Below are 15,894 nucleotides of genomic sequence, written 5' to 3'. Positions count from 1 at the left end.
AATTAAGATTAGAAACTAGGTCATAATCTGGTTCAGGTTGTCGAGAACTCTTTTCAAAGATTATTTATTTGGATAAGCGGATAACGTTTAACATAAATGTTTCTGTTTGGTACTACATATACGTACAACAGACTAAAACACGCCCACTAGTGAGAAAAAAAGAAAGGTTTTTGAAGTTATTCTTCCTAAATTAGAATTTGTAACTATTCAATGGTTTGAAGGTTAAGGTTTAAGCTATTAGAAGAAATCAGAAATGTCTCAGCAGAATTCCTAAAACCTTGTCATGTTCTTTTTGAAACGCAAAAAAGAGTGATCTGTGTGGTTTTATAATTTTGCTTGGGAGTGTATAATATTTTTTAATAATAACAATTTCCGAACTTACCATTTTTTTTTTTTAAGTTAGTTAATTTAAATACCAAAAGTTCAATTAAAATCGGATTACACTAAATCGAGCCTCGTTTAGCTAACATTACCCCATAAGTTGTTTTTTTCTTATCTTGACCCCAAATATACACTTTGGAAAACAATAGCAACAGCAAATGAAATTCTGTTTTTGGTTAATTTTTGCTTCTCAATTATGTAATTTATTTTTCAATAAAATGCCATGTTAATAATTTAATAAATATTTTTTACAACAATCTTTACTGAAAAACAGTACTTTGCGATTAATTTAATTTTGATTTCCGTCCATCTAAGAAAAAAAGGGCGAAAACCCCAAATATAGAAAAATGCTGCAGAAGTCCCCACTTCCCCTATTTAATTTATTTAAAAAGAATGACAAGATACCTATAAACAGTGAAGTGAATGGTTTTATCTATTTATGAGGACAGCCGCTGTCATTTTATAAATTATTTTTTCAATACTTTTCTATTTTAAGTTTTGTGTGCCGTCTTTATAATATAATGACTACAATTTTAAATAATTTTTAATAAAAATGAACTATAAATATAATTGAAATTGTTACAATTTGTAATTTATTTCAGTTTATTTAGTAAAAATGCCGGTATCTTCGATGTGTGTAGATCTTTTAAGGATTATAAATATTAGAAATCAAAAGTTCTTAAACTTTATTAAAATATTGATTTTTGTGACGATACAAATATGACATATTTTTATTAATAATCTTGTTCGTTTTAAGTTTATTTTAAGAACACAATGTCATGCTTCATCGCTTATAATTTGCTTCATTAAGAGTGAACTACTTGTAGGCTTATACAAAATTATTGTATCGATATGTTTTTCAAAAATGAAATTATTTGATTTTTTTAATGTAAAGATGTTTTATGATTTAAGCTTAAGTATCAACATCGAATGTTTGTCCATTTTTTCATGTAAACAGAAAGAACATTAATTTGTTTATTTTTAATGTATTGAATTTATACAGCTTTAAGCTCTTTGTAGTCATTTTTGAAAATGAAAAATGTTTTCAAATTCAATATTTTTGATATCCAATTATATTAACGTAGAGAATGAGACAAAAAGAACTGCAAGTTTGATAGATTTGAATGTTTTCGAAATGTCTTTACTATGGCTACTAATCTATCAAAAACAAACAAACTAGCCCAAGGTTGATTTTGGAGCTGGGCGACATTAGTTGGAATTTACCCCTTTTTCTAGGTGACGAGTAGACGATTTTTGAATGCACATTTGTTAGGTTTGTTTAGTGAAAAAAATCTAGGACAGAACAGATCTGAGCAGCACAAGTTTGTAAATACTATCAGAACAAGAAACAAGAAAACAAGAAAAGTTCGTATTTAACAAGATTGACAGTTGCAAAATTTTAAATGCAAAAATCATTTCTTGAAATTATTTCTTACTTATGTAAATATAATGATTTACTAGCACTTTTAATATTCCCGTAAATTTTTTTTTGTTAATAATCAAAAACTCTTCAGAAATTCACTTTTATAAAATCATATTTTTTCTTATTTTTATCACAATCAAACAAACAGCTGACAATTGACACTTTTCACTCACTTGCTCTACCCCAAAAGTAGGAGCAGAAAAACTTGAACTTTTCTGTGCTGAAAAACTTCATGAAACATAAAATGACAGATTGTAGAACAAATTGGGCCGAGTTTTTTTTTCATGAAACACAAAAACTTGTACTTTTCGGATCTTTTCTGTTCTTTTCTGTGCGGATCAGATTCATTAAACAGACTTAATAACTATTTATGTATATGATTAAAATCATTTCGCCAATAAAGTAACTATTTTTAAATTAAATTCTTCCCAAAAAAAAGCGTTTTCGGTATGACGCTTCATTTATAAAGGCTACTTATAAATAACACTTACTTTTCACTTATAGCATTAAATAAATGTATCTATCCATTATACAAGTATGTATAGTTATCTAAAGATAAATCTAGTCAACGTTAACGAAAAAATGTGCGAAGGACCATTTGTACGTTAGATGATAAAAATTTCGAAACTTTAAGAAACTTTGATACAATGTGTTACAATTTGTATGTTAAACATTTAGAAATCAATTTTGAAAAGATCAAAAAATAAATAGTTCCTAGAAATAATTGATTTTAATGCGTTCTTAAAGAAAAACAATTGAAAATAACATTTTTCTAGCCAAAAGAATACAATTTCCAAATATACATATACCTACTACCTGCATACATATAGTAAAAAACAATGTTTTTTATCTTCGTTATTAATATATTAAATACGCGGACCGGTTAGAATGTAATATATAATCATAATCGTTATTATGAACAAAATAAAAAAAAACCTTAAAAACTAAATTTTTGGATCTGAAATGTTTCCACCTCCATGATCTTAGCACTTAATCTCATGTTTTTATTCATAGGGTTTTAAAACACGCTCTTTATGCTTTTTAAAAACTTCTTTTGCTCAAAAATCTTTTCTGTGCTCATTTGAGACAAACGGTTGAAATGAAGATAGGATTTTATTTAAAGGTCTAATAGTTTGTTAGTCCTTACACTTTATTAAATTCAAAGTCACAATTTAAATCAATAAATTTTTAAGATTTGTATAAGATATAACGGATTTCTTATTTTTAATGATGACTTTAAATAAAATGGAAGGTGAAATCGTTGATAGGTCTCCTTAGATTCAACGCACAGATCAGTTTATTTTGATACTGAAAATAGTTTCCCCAATATGGTCAACCGAAAAATTAAATTTTTTTAATTTAATGTCAAAGAAACTTTTGGAATTTGAGTAAGAATTATTACAGTCAAAAGTTTTAATCACTAAATATTTGGTTCAGGTCAAAATCACATGGGAATTTAATTTATTTTGTATTTTATTTACAAAAAATATATTATTATCTATTGAAAAACTTATAATACAATAATATGTTTGAAGTTCTTTTGTACTAAAACATTTGATAAGATCACAGAAATCGAGAAACCCCTTAATTTGTTTAAGAAAATAATTTACTTTTGGAGATAACTACTATATAGCTATAGCCATTGTAGTCTAACTGATTTTTATATACATAAAAAGCCAAAAAACAATATCCACAATGGCAACGTTTTGGTCTTGAAATGATTATTTATAACGTTGGACGGCCATAAAGGCCATACCAATTAGGCTTAAAAACACCAAATCAGGAGAGAATGATTACATAAAATACCAAGAAACTTAAATTTAAAACAACTTTATTCAGTTAATACAGAGTAACTTGGGGTTAACTTTAACCCAGCACTGAAATACTGTACCTTATATTCTTTAGAATTATGCTATTTATTATAAGTAATACAAATATTCTTTTAAAATTAGGTTTAATATGATAGGTACTGCGATCTCAAAACTATTAAAACGTAGTTTTTGGAATTTCGGAAAAAAGTTGGTTTTTTTTTTTGTATATTCTTCTTAAATTGAATATGAACTTAAATGATTTAAATAAACTCAATATCTAACTTGACATTTATTCGAGAGAAACCTCGGATAATTCTGTTGCACGGAAAAATCTAAAACGCAGTAGGTATAAAACAAACCACTAAGAGCAAAAATTCTCTGAAGCACCTTACAAAGGTGCCTATAAAATACACGATACCACTTTGTTTGCTTAAAATTCAAGCGCACTTAATTATAGCTTTTATATACACATACATAGATTTATTTTTTTTTTATTTGATTTTTTTTCAGTGGTTCGAGATATCCAAAACAATATTCATTTATGCTTTTTGTTGATCAGTAGAAACATATTATATCAAAATTATATTAGTTTGAAGAAAATGCAAGAAATTAATTAAGCAAATTGTTGAAAAACGCTTGCTTATTATTATATATATTTTGGTTTCACTATTTTTTATTTTATAATTTTCCATATCACAGGCCTTAGATTTGCTTATGTCCTTAAACATTGTTCAATGTTGCACATTATAGAAAATATACTTTGGTTTGAATTATACCTATGTAGTTTGAATTTTGATATATACATTTTTGTCATTTTTAAATAAAATAGTTTTATTTATGAAAAATAAAAATGTTAATATGAATTTTGATGAAAATTCACAGGAAATATCAGAGAAGCTTCGCAGAGCAGCTACGCCGGGTCGGTAACCCAAACATCAAGGTTTGCTACAAGCCGCACGGAGGACCGTGCCTCCATATTTTCATCCAAAGATAATCGTCTTCAATCTGGGCACGAAGATCGATATTCTAGAGCAACTTCAAGGGCGAGAAGCGAAATCCATGATGAACATGCATCAAGATCGCTTGCAAAACCTGTAATCACGAAAAATCTTAAAAGTGTTCATGTCAAATGTAAGCTTTTATGAATTTTTTAAATTAAAAATTTAGATGAAACTCATCATTGTTGAGAAAGAAATTCAACTTTTTTTTTCTTTAAAGCTGGAGAAAATGCTGTGTTTGAAATTCAGTATGTTGAGAAACCAGGTCTTGTAACTTGGCTAAAGGATAATAAGCCATTAAATGATGCGTTAGCAGATCGTGTTAGCATCACAGAAAACGAATTGAACTATCATCGATTAACCATAAAACACTGTTGGTAAGCTTTTACAAAGTGAAAAGAATTTTATGGAGTAACTCTAGAACCGTAATTCTATCAATAATTGCTTTTTTTGTTTAGTGAAAGTGATTCCGGAACATATACCGCAAAGGCTGTATCAGGCATTCAAAGTACATCAAGCTCAAGTCAACTTATTATTGGTGAAGGTAATTAACTTCAACAAAATGTCTCTGTCAAGTAAATAATTTTCTTATATTATTTTAATAGATAAAGCAGCAGGAGTCAAGGAAATGGATCAAGAACCTGTATTCTTAGTTAGTTTGAAGGACACCGAAATGCTGGAGTTTTCTTTCTTCAGATTTCTGGTTAAAGTTCTTGGTGACCCTAAACCTAAAGTTCATTTGTAAGTTTTTTTGTCAACAATTCTAATCATAATTTATATTTTATGTCTTCAATTAGCTTCAAGGATGGAGTAGAAATAACTGAAACAGAAAGGGTACAAATTATTCGTGATAAAGATTACCTTGGATTTTATGAACTTGTCATAACTGAGGTGCTTTCATCTGATGCAGGAGTGTACTCATGTGAGGCTGAAAATAAATTTGGAAAAACATCTTGCCAAGCTAATGTTACAACAATAGGTTCGATAATATAGAAAAATCTAATATTTTAGTTTTTTTTTAAAGCTGTTTTGTATTACACTTTCCAGAGGATAAAAATGTATTTGGTTCACTAAGTGGACAAATTCTTCCTGCGGGTGAGAAAGCAGCATTTACTTGGAAAAGAAATGGAGTCGATTTCGATCCGGAAGAACGTTTTAAGGTTCTCTTCGGTGAAGATGAAGATTCATTAGCACTAGTTTTTCAACATGTTAAACCAGAAGATGCTGGAATTTATACTTGTGTTGCACAAACTAGCACTGGAAATATATCATGCAGTGCTGAATTATCCGTTCAAGGAGCAATTCAAACTCTTAACCGTGAACCAGAACAACCAACTCTTATAATTGAACATAGAGAAGCAAATGTTGCTGTTGGAGGAACAGCAATTTTAGAATTGCAATGCAAAGGTTTCCCAAAACCAGCTGTTCAAATGACACATGATGGTGAAATAATTGCAGCTGATACTCGTCACCGGATATTATTTGAAGATGAAGAAAGTATGTCATTGCTTATTAAAAATGCAAATACTGAAGATGCTGGTGAATATATCATCAGTGCCAAAAACGAACTTGGAGAAGCTTCGAGTCAAATTAATTTGGTTGTGCAAGGTATGGAATTTTTTTTTAACATTTTGGTATTGGGTACATTTTTGTTACGTACGAGAAGAGTATAATTTCTAGACTTAAGCAGTGTTAAGCGTTTCGAAATTCAATAAAAAATAAAAAATAGAGAATCACAATGAAAAGACATACCTACAATATTTGCATACACGTTTTTAAAAAGAATCTCATTTCTATCTGTAAAATTTAAATCCACTAAATTTAATCAAGAGTTTTTAAAAGAATGGTCTTCAACTCAGAATTTTGGAAAAAAAACGTTACTAAAAATTTTTAAGTGACTTGCTTTCAAACTTTTTCGTAGTAAAATATGAATTTATTTAAAAATTTTTTTTTTGATAAAAACTGAATTTTCGCATTGAACTTTAAACTTTTGCTTTTGCCCTTATTGGCTATTGAATGAAGAAAAAAAAAAAGCTTTATATTTAAATGTTGAATTTAATTTTCAAAACTTCTTTAAAAAAAGTTCTTCGAAAATGAAATACTTTTAATTTTTTTTCATAAACTGTAATACATATTGACATTTCCTTTTATAATTTCAAATCATAATAAATTTGGCCAAAAAACTTGAAAAATAAATGCATTTTATATTACGAAAAGGTTTTAAAAAGGGCATATTAAAATTTTTTTCAAAAGTTTAATTACCATTTTTTCAAAAACCCTTTCTTCAATTTACTTAATTTTTATTTTACAAATATGAATAATAGTAATTTCGATTGGCAGTCCGGAATCATTCTGAAAGCGTTTTATTCGCACAAAACTGACAGTTTTGTATGAATAAAATTTTTTCAGAATGATTCCGGACGCTTCCGGACTGCCAATCGAAAACGCCATAAGTTTCTAGCTTTTTAAAAATGTATATTTAAACATTGTCGGTGTTGCCGTTGTGCTCAAATATTTTTTTTTTGTGTTTGAAGTCAATTTGTGAGAGAATTTAAAGAATTTATCGCCTAAATGATGGAAGATTGTCCTTCACTTCCATATAGTTGTTTTCTTTTAATTGCCTAGACAATTTTGAAAAAAAAAAAATTTTAATTTAAAAATCAAAACGGCAACAGCGGCAATTTTTAATTTATAGACTTTAAAGTATTTTTAATTACCGACGTTTGAAAAAAAAAGATCATCAAATTCAGAGCTATTCGGTCGGGTGGCCTAATATTGGCATTTTTTGAGCTTTAGTTATTCCAATAATATTTCATTCTAAGAAATGATTTTGCGGACTTACATATGTATAAATGTAGAATTGTTTACATCTGACTAAAAAATATTTGTTTTCTTACCAGCTCCCCCTAAAATCAAAAAACCGTCCAACATCACCTGCTTTGCTGGTGATACAGTCGAAATGGAAGTTGAAGTCGAAGGATGTCCTAAACCAGATGTGAAAATCTACAACAATGGAAAGGATATAACAAGTGAAAGTTATGTAAAAATAACTTCTACGAGCATTGGCAAAAGCAAAGAGAAAATAAAAATAACAATCTCTAAGATAAGTCTTACAAATTCTGGCTCATTCTCAATAACAGCCACCAATGAATTAAATCAAACATCCGAATTCTGGGAATGTGAGGTACGTAGTGGACCGGTAATAGTTAAACATCTCGAAACAGAATACGTTTATGGAGAGCATGAAGATGTTATAATGTCAGTTAGAATAGATGCTTATCCCGCACCTACAGTTAAATGGTATCAAGATAAGACTGAACTATCCACTAAAGACAAAAGATACACAATGTCTGTGGATACAAACTGTTATACTTTAAAGATTCATGATGCTACAAGAATCGATGCTGAAAAATATTCCATGGAAGCCAAAAATGAACATGGATCTGTGAAGGATGAAACAAACTTGCGAATTAAGTGTCCTCCAGTGTTTAGAAAAAAACTTCAAAACATTATTGTCAAAGAAGGGGATACGAATGTGGAGCTTAATATAAATGTTGATTGTTATCCTAGACCAGGAATTAGGTGGTTTATTGATGGAATTGAAATTGATGAAAAACGCAAGGAATTCAGACGTGTCGAAGAGGGTGATGATTTCAAGTTGATAATAAAAGAAGCTACTGTTGCATTGCAAGCCTGTTATACATGCAAACTTCAAAACGCTTATGGAGACTTGGAAAACGAATGCCAAGTTGAAGTTCACTGTAAATATTTTTTTTTTAAATATTTCTTGAGCTTTATTAAAGAAGTCTAATCTTTTTTATTCAGGTGTGCCAAAAATAAAGAAATTCACAAAAGACTGTGAAATTCTTGAGGGAGAAACCTTAAAATTAGAGGCAGAGATATACAGTTTGCCAGAAGCTGAAGTGACTTGGTAAGGTGACAGAAAATTCAAAGTATAATATAAATTAAACGATTTATGGCATTTCAAGGTATAAGGATGGTCAAGAAGTATCTGCGGACGCACGAATCAAAATTAGCCGAGATTCTAAAAGAATTGAATCGTATTACATGACATTAAATTTGTGTAAGGTATCTGATGCTGGTATTTATCAAGTTAGGGCAATGAATAAGGAAGGTTACAGTACATCGAAGGCAGAAGTAGCTGTTTTAAGTAAGTTTCCTGTCCTTTGTGGAGTTTTGTATGAATTGAATACAATTTTCAATGTTTCTATTTTTATCATTTTAGCTAAGCCTGAACTTTTGCATGGTGATTTGTTTGACTCGAACTCATATGAATCCGTTCCACTTAAGTATGAAGTTATTGCTCGTGGTATTCCTAAACCAGAAGTGGAGTGGTTACACAATGGAAAACCAATGAAGGCGAATGATAGAATTATTATTTCAAATGAAGGGGTATGTTGATATTACAAATATAATTTTAGAAGATTGTTGTGAAAAGTAAGGTGCTAGTGAACAAAAGCTCGTTTTTATTATTTTTTTTTTTGATAAAAATTACGATTTCCAGTGGGATTTTTTTTATCTAAAAAATTAACTTACATAATTTGGAAAGAAAAATTATTGAAAATCAACGGTTACACCTAAAATAACGTGTTTCACTTTTTTGTAAAGTCAAAAACCTTGTCTTCTATCTTGTTTTCAAATAAAACTGTTTTATGAAATATTTTGTGAAAAAATTAATTTTAAAAACCAAATTTAAAAAAAAAAATCGATCTATTTTTTTTTTCCAAATTTTAATAAAACATTCGCTACGTTTTTGAACAAATTTAATACACAAAATTTCTTTGTTTTTTTTTTCAAAAATTATCTTAAATTGCAAAAACTGATGAAATAAGTTTGTAGATATATCCAAATTCTCAGGCGTAACACAACGAAAGTACAGAAATCTTGTTTGTAACTGTTCCAGATAAGCTCAACTCCAACGAAGACCAACGAATGTTGTTCGGAACAAAAATTGCCTCATTAAGCACCAACAAATTGTACATACGTTTTTATTACGGACAGTCTAGAACAGGCTAACTAAACAAAGCAACATGAAGAACAATTTTTGATTCTGAAAGCAATTCTCTTTAAAATGAACTCGAGATAATAAATTTTACATGACATTACCATGATGGAGAATGCCAAAAAAGTGGGTCCGGCAATTCTGTCTGTCTGTGAGTCTGTCTCTATCTGCAGTCTAAACGAGTGAAGTAATAGGTCCGTTCCACACTCAGTTTGCAACTGCCGAATTTAGTAATAATTGGTTATTTTTAGTCAGAGTCTGTTCCCAACTTCAAAAATTGTGTAGAAGAGAGCGCTCACGAGAGAGTAAAAAATTTCCCCATCCTGACAAATTTAGCCCAAAGAATTTCTTCCGGCAGAAATATGAGTTCTGTCAAATGAAAAGTTGACGTATGTCAAACAAATAAATAAAGATGAAAACAAATCAAATTGTAGTGATTTTTAAACTGAATCGCGTTTACATATTGGTAGTATTAAAAAAGTGGTAATGTTTATCGAATTAATCATAATATATGAAATTGTGTTGTATAATGGTGTTCAACTTGTTCCAGACTTTTTGGCAGTCTTTTGTAGTTTTATTTCCTACTGAGAGAATTCCCTCCCAACTCTCATTAATTTGACAAACTGCCTAATTTAGTGCACAAAAAGTCTGGAACAGACCTAATTTTGTTCAAACTTGGTAGTTAGCCTTAGCAGTTTGGGTGATTCCCTAGAGGGGAAATTGAATTTTTTTTTTATGACCAAAACTAACGGTACCTGCCAACGGAAATAGAAAAGTTAGTCTTTTTCAAAAACGGCTCTAACGATTTTGATTATAATTTTTGTGTGTAGTATTTGTATTATACATAAGAGCCACTTTACAAATAAAAAAAAATATTTTTTGTACCATTATTAACGGTACCTGCTATAGGACGGTTTTATTGGTTTCTGAATATGTCGTACAAGATTAACCTGATTTAAACAAAAATTTTTATATAAAAGCATTTAGGTAAATGTAATATTAAAATTTTAGAAAATTTTCAAAAACCACATTTTTAGATTTTTAAAAAAGATTTCAAATTTTTTTTTTGAAAAATCAATTTTTTGAAAACGGGTTGGTGAAAAATTTTGAAATTCCGTTTTTATATGTAAATTAATTATTTCTTCAAAATCGCATACCGACTTTTTTACTTTTGTTTTAAATTACCTTTTCCCGATCAAAATCGCAAGAATTGAAGATTTTACAAGATCATTTATTTAGAGCACACTCCACTACCTTTTGATTATACTTTATTTCTCGATACCTCCTTGTACAAATGAATTATTTCATCTTCTTGGTTACCTATCCATCTTATTAAACTGACCTTGGTGACTTGAAAGTTTTTCGCCGTTTTGTACGAAATGAGACGTTCGAAAAACAATTTCCAAATTTTTGCATTTGCATTTTTAGAGGACAAAGCGTTGAGAATGGGGCATTTTTTGAAAAGTTTTTTTTTCGGTAGATAAAAGTGTCAAACAACATCTTAAATTTTTGTCCTTTTGTTTTTCCCCTAGTTTCATTAGTTTAAAAGTAAGCATTACATTTTTTTCTAGATCTCTTTCATTTTCATATCTACAAAAAGTTATAAAACAAAAAGTTTTAACAACAATTTCTCAAAGCTATAAAATTTGTCACTAACACCTTCTCACTCTCAACGGCTCCAACAAGTTTTTTTTACCATTAAAAAAGGGAAATTTTAAAATTTGTATGCGATTTGACAGTTTTATAATTTTTAATGGAGCCTTTAAAAATAATGGAGAGTGAATAAATTGGACCTAAGAGTTTATGTAAATAAACAAAAATCTTAAGCTTGAAGTTTAGAGTTCTTTTGTTTGTCTACTCCTCAAGTTTGATTTTAATTTCACCATTTTCAAATCTTTAATTTTAAGGAAAAATATAAGTTGGAAATCAAGGAACTGAAACTCGGAGATGAAGGCGAATACAAAGCTGTAATTAAAAACAAAGTTGGAGAGCAATCTCAAAAATGTGTACTTTCGCTACAAGGTGGGTTACTTTCTACTGATTATTCATTTGATATTCGAAAAAAATAATTTGAATTATTTCTTTCCACTAAAGGTGTTGCGGAATATAGGAAACCAATATTGGAAAGAGGATTGCATGATATATCAGAACAAAAGGGTAACAAACACACATTGTCAGTTGTTGTTACTGCCGACCCTGAACCAAAGGTAACATGGTTGAAGGATGGAAATGTTGTCCAACCAGATGCAAACATTCAAATTAATGTTATTAAAAAAGACTTGGAACATGGTCTTAAAGAATTTACTTACCAGCTGACATTTGCAGAAAGTATGAACCGGGTGATAAAATGCAAGAGAGTTTTTTGATGATTTTGTTTTTTTAAGCTCAACATTTCGATACTGGACGATATGAAATTCGTATTGAAAATAAATACGGTTCACTTGCGTCAAGTTGCTGGCTAGATATTCTATCCAAACCAGAAATTGTTGGTTTGAAGGACCAGTTTTGCATTCCATCCGAAGCTGTTGTTTATGATGTTCTTGTTTATGCTAATCCCAAACCAAAGGTTACTTGGTCAAGGCATAATGAAAACTTATGCAATAACGAAAACTTCGAGGTTATTGCTGATGTTGAAGCTGAAAAATACAGATTGGTCATACATTCTGTTGCTCCATCAGATGCAGGCGAATATACAATAACTGCTACCAATAATTGTGGTACAACGAAACAAGATTTCAAATTGAACATTCATGGTAAATTCATAAACTCTCAATATCCTTCAGTATTAATACTAATTAATTAATTTAAAGTTGAGAAACCTGCATTTGTAATTGCTCCTGAGGACCAAAAAATATGCGATCATCATCCAATGAAGACTGAGGTCCAGGTTCATGGAATACCTCAACCAACATTAGAATGGTTCAAGGATGGAAAACCAATTGATTACAAGGCAAAGAACGACAAGAAACGCAACACATACGTTGCAGAGTTCAAGGAAATCGATGAAGATCAAATTTACAGTTCACTATCTATTGAAGACTTTAGGCCAACAAACGAAGGAATGGTAATAAGTTTGAAAGCCTTAGGATTTTTTAAGAATGCGGTTTCCAATGATATTGTTTAATTTTTAGTATTCTGCTGTTGCAAAGAATGACGTTGGAACAACTGAATTTAAATTTGAGTTGCAATTGGTTCAAACTAAACCTTCTTTCACAACACCTTTGAGCAAATCTGTTGAAGTGTCACAAGGACAATTACTTGCTTTAGAAACCGTTATATCAGGAAGTCCTGCACCAGAGGTAAAATGGTATAAGGATGGAGTCGAAATATTCCCAGACCAAGGGTAAGCATTTTCTAAAAGAATACAAACTTTAATTAAAAAAACGTTTAAACTATCACTTCTTCCAAGCTATTTAAGTTTTTAAAAACTTTTTTTTCTAAAAAAATCAACTTTTACAGTATAAAAATTGAAACCACTCCTGACGGTCGTATTCGATTGGAGATTGAAAAAGCTAAACCTAGCGATTCTGGTTCATACAAATTAGTTATTAGCAATCCAAATGGAGACCTTTCAACATTGTGTGCTGTTGCTATTAAACGTTTGTCAATTTAAACTTTTTCTGAGTTATTTTTTATTTAATTAATTTTTTTATGTCTAGCCGAACCCATGGCACCAATATTTGTTGAGCCTTTTGATGACGTCAAGGCTGTGGAGGGATCTCCAGCAACACTTGAAGCCAAAGTTCTTGGATTTCCATCACCACAAGTGTTGTGGTTCAAAGATGGAACACCTCTTCACCCAACACAATCGCTTAATTTCGTCAATAAGCCTAATGGTATAATTGGTTTATGGTGTGTTTCTATATAAATTATGTTTCCATACATATTTTAAAATAATAATTTTTTTTAACAGCATCGATCCAATTAAACCTCAAGACGCTGGATGTTATAAGATAGTTATAGCCAATAGCGAAGGAGAAATCGAAAAGAAGGTTAACGTTGAAGTTGTACCACAATCAGCCAAACCATCGTTTGTAGCTGACTTACAAGACATTCAAAGTGTTGAAGGTTACCCCGTCAAGATGAATGTTAAGGTAGTTGGTTTCCCACCACCAGCTCTTAAATGGTATCACAATGGTGAAGAGATCGGAGCAAAGGATAAACGCTTTGCAATTGTTGAAAATCCAGACAAGAGCATCAGTTTAATTATCGAAAAAGCTACACCAAACGACTCAGGATTATTTGAAGTTGCAGCTGTTAACGATAAGGGTAAAATATCATCCAAAGGAAAACTTTGTATTGTACCAAAAGCAGATGAATCGACTTTCGAGCATCCACCACAATTTGCTTCATCTCTTCGTGATGTTAACGCTGATGAAGGACAAGAATTGTCTATATCGGCTCCATTTATTGGAAATCCAGTGCCAGAGACTATTTGGTCCAAAGACAACATTCCTCTGTCTCCAAATGAGCGAACTCTAATGACTTGTGATGGAAAGTCTGTAGCTTTGTCTATAAATCCAGCTTTGCCATCAGATTCTGGAGTCTACAGTTGTTTGTTGGCAAATCCTTTAGGCGAGGATGTTTCAGAGTGTATTGCCAATGTCAGGAAAATATATAAAAAACCAACATTTACACAGAAACTTATTAATCTTCAACAAGCTGTTGGTAAGGATGCTAAACTAGCAGTTACTGTTTCCGGTGTTCCATATCCAGAGTTGTTTTGGTATTACCAGGATAAACCATTGCAAGATAGCAATAAATATGACGTTAAGGTAATGATTTGTGTACAGTTTTTTTTAACCAACTTTGATTTTGTTAAATTAAGTATTAAGTTGAATTAAGTGGGTTACATTTTTGTCAATATGACAAATCTTTTTTAAATCACTGAGCATAAGAAACTGCATACATAATTACTTGACCTAAAATTCAACTCGATAATAACAAAAATACTACTAAGCAAAACTGCTGCTCATAGTACTTAAAGCTACTTTGAACTATACTTTTTGCTCTATTGAAAAAGTAGTTCAAAGCAGCATTAAGTACTAAGCAGTAGATAAATTTTTCCAAAGGAACGCAGCTAATGTAGGTATACGCTCGATTTTATTGACACCGAAAATCGTAGAACCAAGAAAGACAGAAATTGCACTGACTTATAGCTCTAAAAATTATAATAGGAGAAGTTTCTAGAAGCATTTATCATACCTACTTCATCTAGAAATCCTGGATTTGATTTGAAAAGGTCTTCATGTACCCGCTTGTTATCATCGCCGTTGATAGTTGTGATAGTTGTTCGCATAGAAGACCTATTTCAGATCAATCTGTTAATTTTCCTGAATGCGGTTCGATAGCCTGGTTTTTTCTGATAGGAATTTTCTTTTCGATTCAGAAGCAGAAGTTAAAAGTGTTTTTATTTTCTGTAAGAGAAAAAATTTAACCAACAAGTTGTATAGCAGCCATTTGTATTTGTTTTTTCACATCATGATCATGCAACCGCTAATTTGTTTTATGATTCTCTTGCACTTCCTTCAGTGGGTACAAACTACACAGTTTATGTTAATTTATTGCTGATGATATAAAAAAACATAAGAGCTCAGAGATTATAACATCCCATCTTTAAGCTTTTTATGAACACATATATTATGTAATTTTGGTAGTCAGTAATAAATAAATAAAAAATTCCAACTAGTTTTTTACATTATTTAGTCAGCGTTTAAACTTTATTTATTAGGGCCACTGTGGCGTATGAGTGATTTTTTTTTTTTTAAACATAATATTCCAATGGTAATAGTTTTGTCTCTAGTTAACATTTCGCCGGTGGAAAGCAAAATTCTTTTAACTCCATAGGATTTCTGAAGGACTTAGAACAATTATGATTTGCATCGACGATTTGTTGGCAACTCTTTGGGTTTTAATTGGTCAAGCAAAGTTTTCAATAAGGCTGGTCAACATTTATAAACAGATTTAGATTTTTAATTTTCGACTTTTCCGCTGGCTGAACGAGTTTCAATTTTTTCAAAGAGTTTTTGTAAAACAGTTTCCTCTATATAACACTTTCCAAGAAGAAGAGTTATTCAAACAACGTGGAGTAGTTTCGAAAAACAAAGCCTTAATAGTTTGCATACGAAACAATCTTCAGTAAACTAAGGGTTATATGAATGAAAATATGAATATGAAAATTAAAAACAAAATGTTTGTATGTATATATTTATTTTATATTAAATTTATAATTTATTGACTGACTCTACCATGATGTAA

The 15,894-nt window shown here is 30.3% G+C and overlaps 1 protein-coding gene across 5 annotated transcripts in view; it reads left to right on the top strand.

Annotated features, from left to right (window-relative positions):
• Positions 1–15,894, top strand: part of LOC129915090 (obscurin) — a 52,274-nt gene that overhangs the window by 20,873 nt on the left and 15,507 nt on the right. For 4 of the 5 annotated variants that reach the window (XM_055994580.1, XM_055994560.1, XM_055994572.1 and 1 more), the window contains exons 5-21: positions 4,498–4,746; positions 4,834–4,990; positions 5,072–5,157; positions 5,219–5,354; positions 5,411–5,592; positions 5,661–6,221; positions 7,514–8,374; positions 8,439–8,544; positions 8,603–9,026; positions 11,544–11,658; positions 11,731–11,964; positions 12,021–12,389; positions 12,447–12,700; positions 12,768–12,979; positions 13,096–13,235; positions 13,296–13,488; positions 13,550–14,411. In XM_055994580.1, coding sequence (XP_055850555.1) covers positions 4,498–4,746; positions 4,834–4,990; positions 5,072–5,157; positions 5,219–5,354; positions 5,411–5,592; positions 5,661–6,221; positions 7,514–8,374; positions 8,439–8,544; positions 8,603–9,026; positions 11,544–11,658; positions 11,731–11,964; positions 12,021–12,389; positions 12,447–12,700; positions 12,768–12,979; positions 13,096–13,235; positions 13,296–13,488; positions 13,550–14,411 — 5,141 coding nt within the window. The remainder of the gene's footprint in view (positions 1–4,497; positions 4,747–4,833; positions 4,991–5,071; positions 5,158–5,218; positions 5,355–5,410; positions 5,593–5,660; positions 6,222–7,513; positions 8,375–8,438; positions 8,545–8,602; positions 9,027–11,543; positions 11,659–11,730; positions 11,965–12,020; positions 12,390–12,446; positions 12,701–12,767; positions 12,980–13,095; positions 13,236–13,295; positions 13,489–13,549; positions 14,412–15,894) is intronic. The other variant, XM_055994566.1, reaches the window with a different exon arrangement.

This window comes from Episyrphus balteatus, chromosome 1 (assembly GCF_945859705.1).
Source record: "Episyrphus balteatus chromosome 1, idEpiBalt1.1, whole genome shotgun sequence".
In the NCBI taxonomy this organism is placed as follows: domain Eukaryota; kingdom Metazoa; phylum Arthropoda; class Insecta; order Diptera; family Syrphidae; genus Episyrphus; species Episyrphus balteatus.
This window is presented reverse-complemented; position numbering and strand designations above follow the sequence as displayed.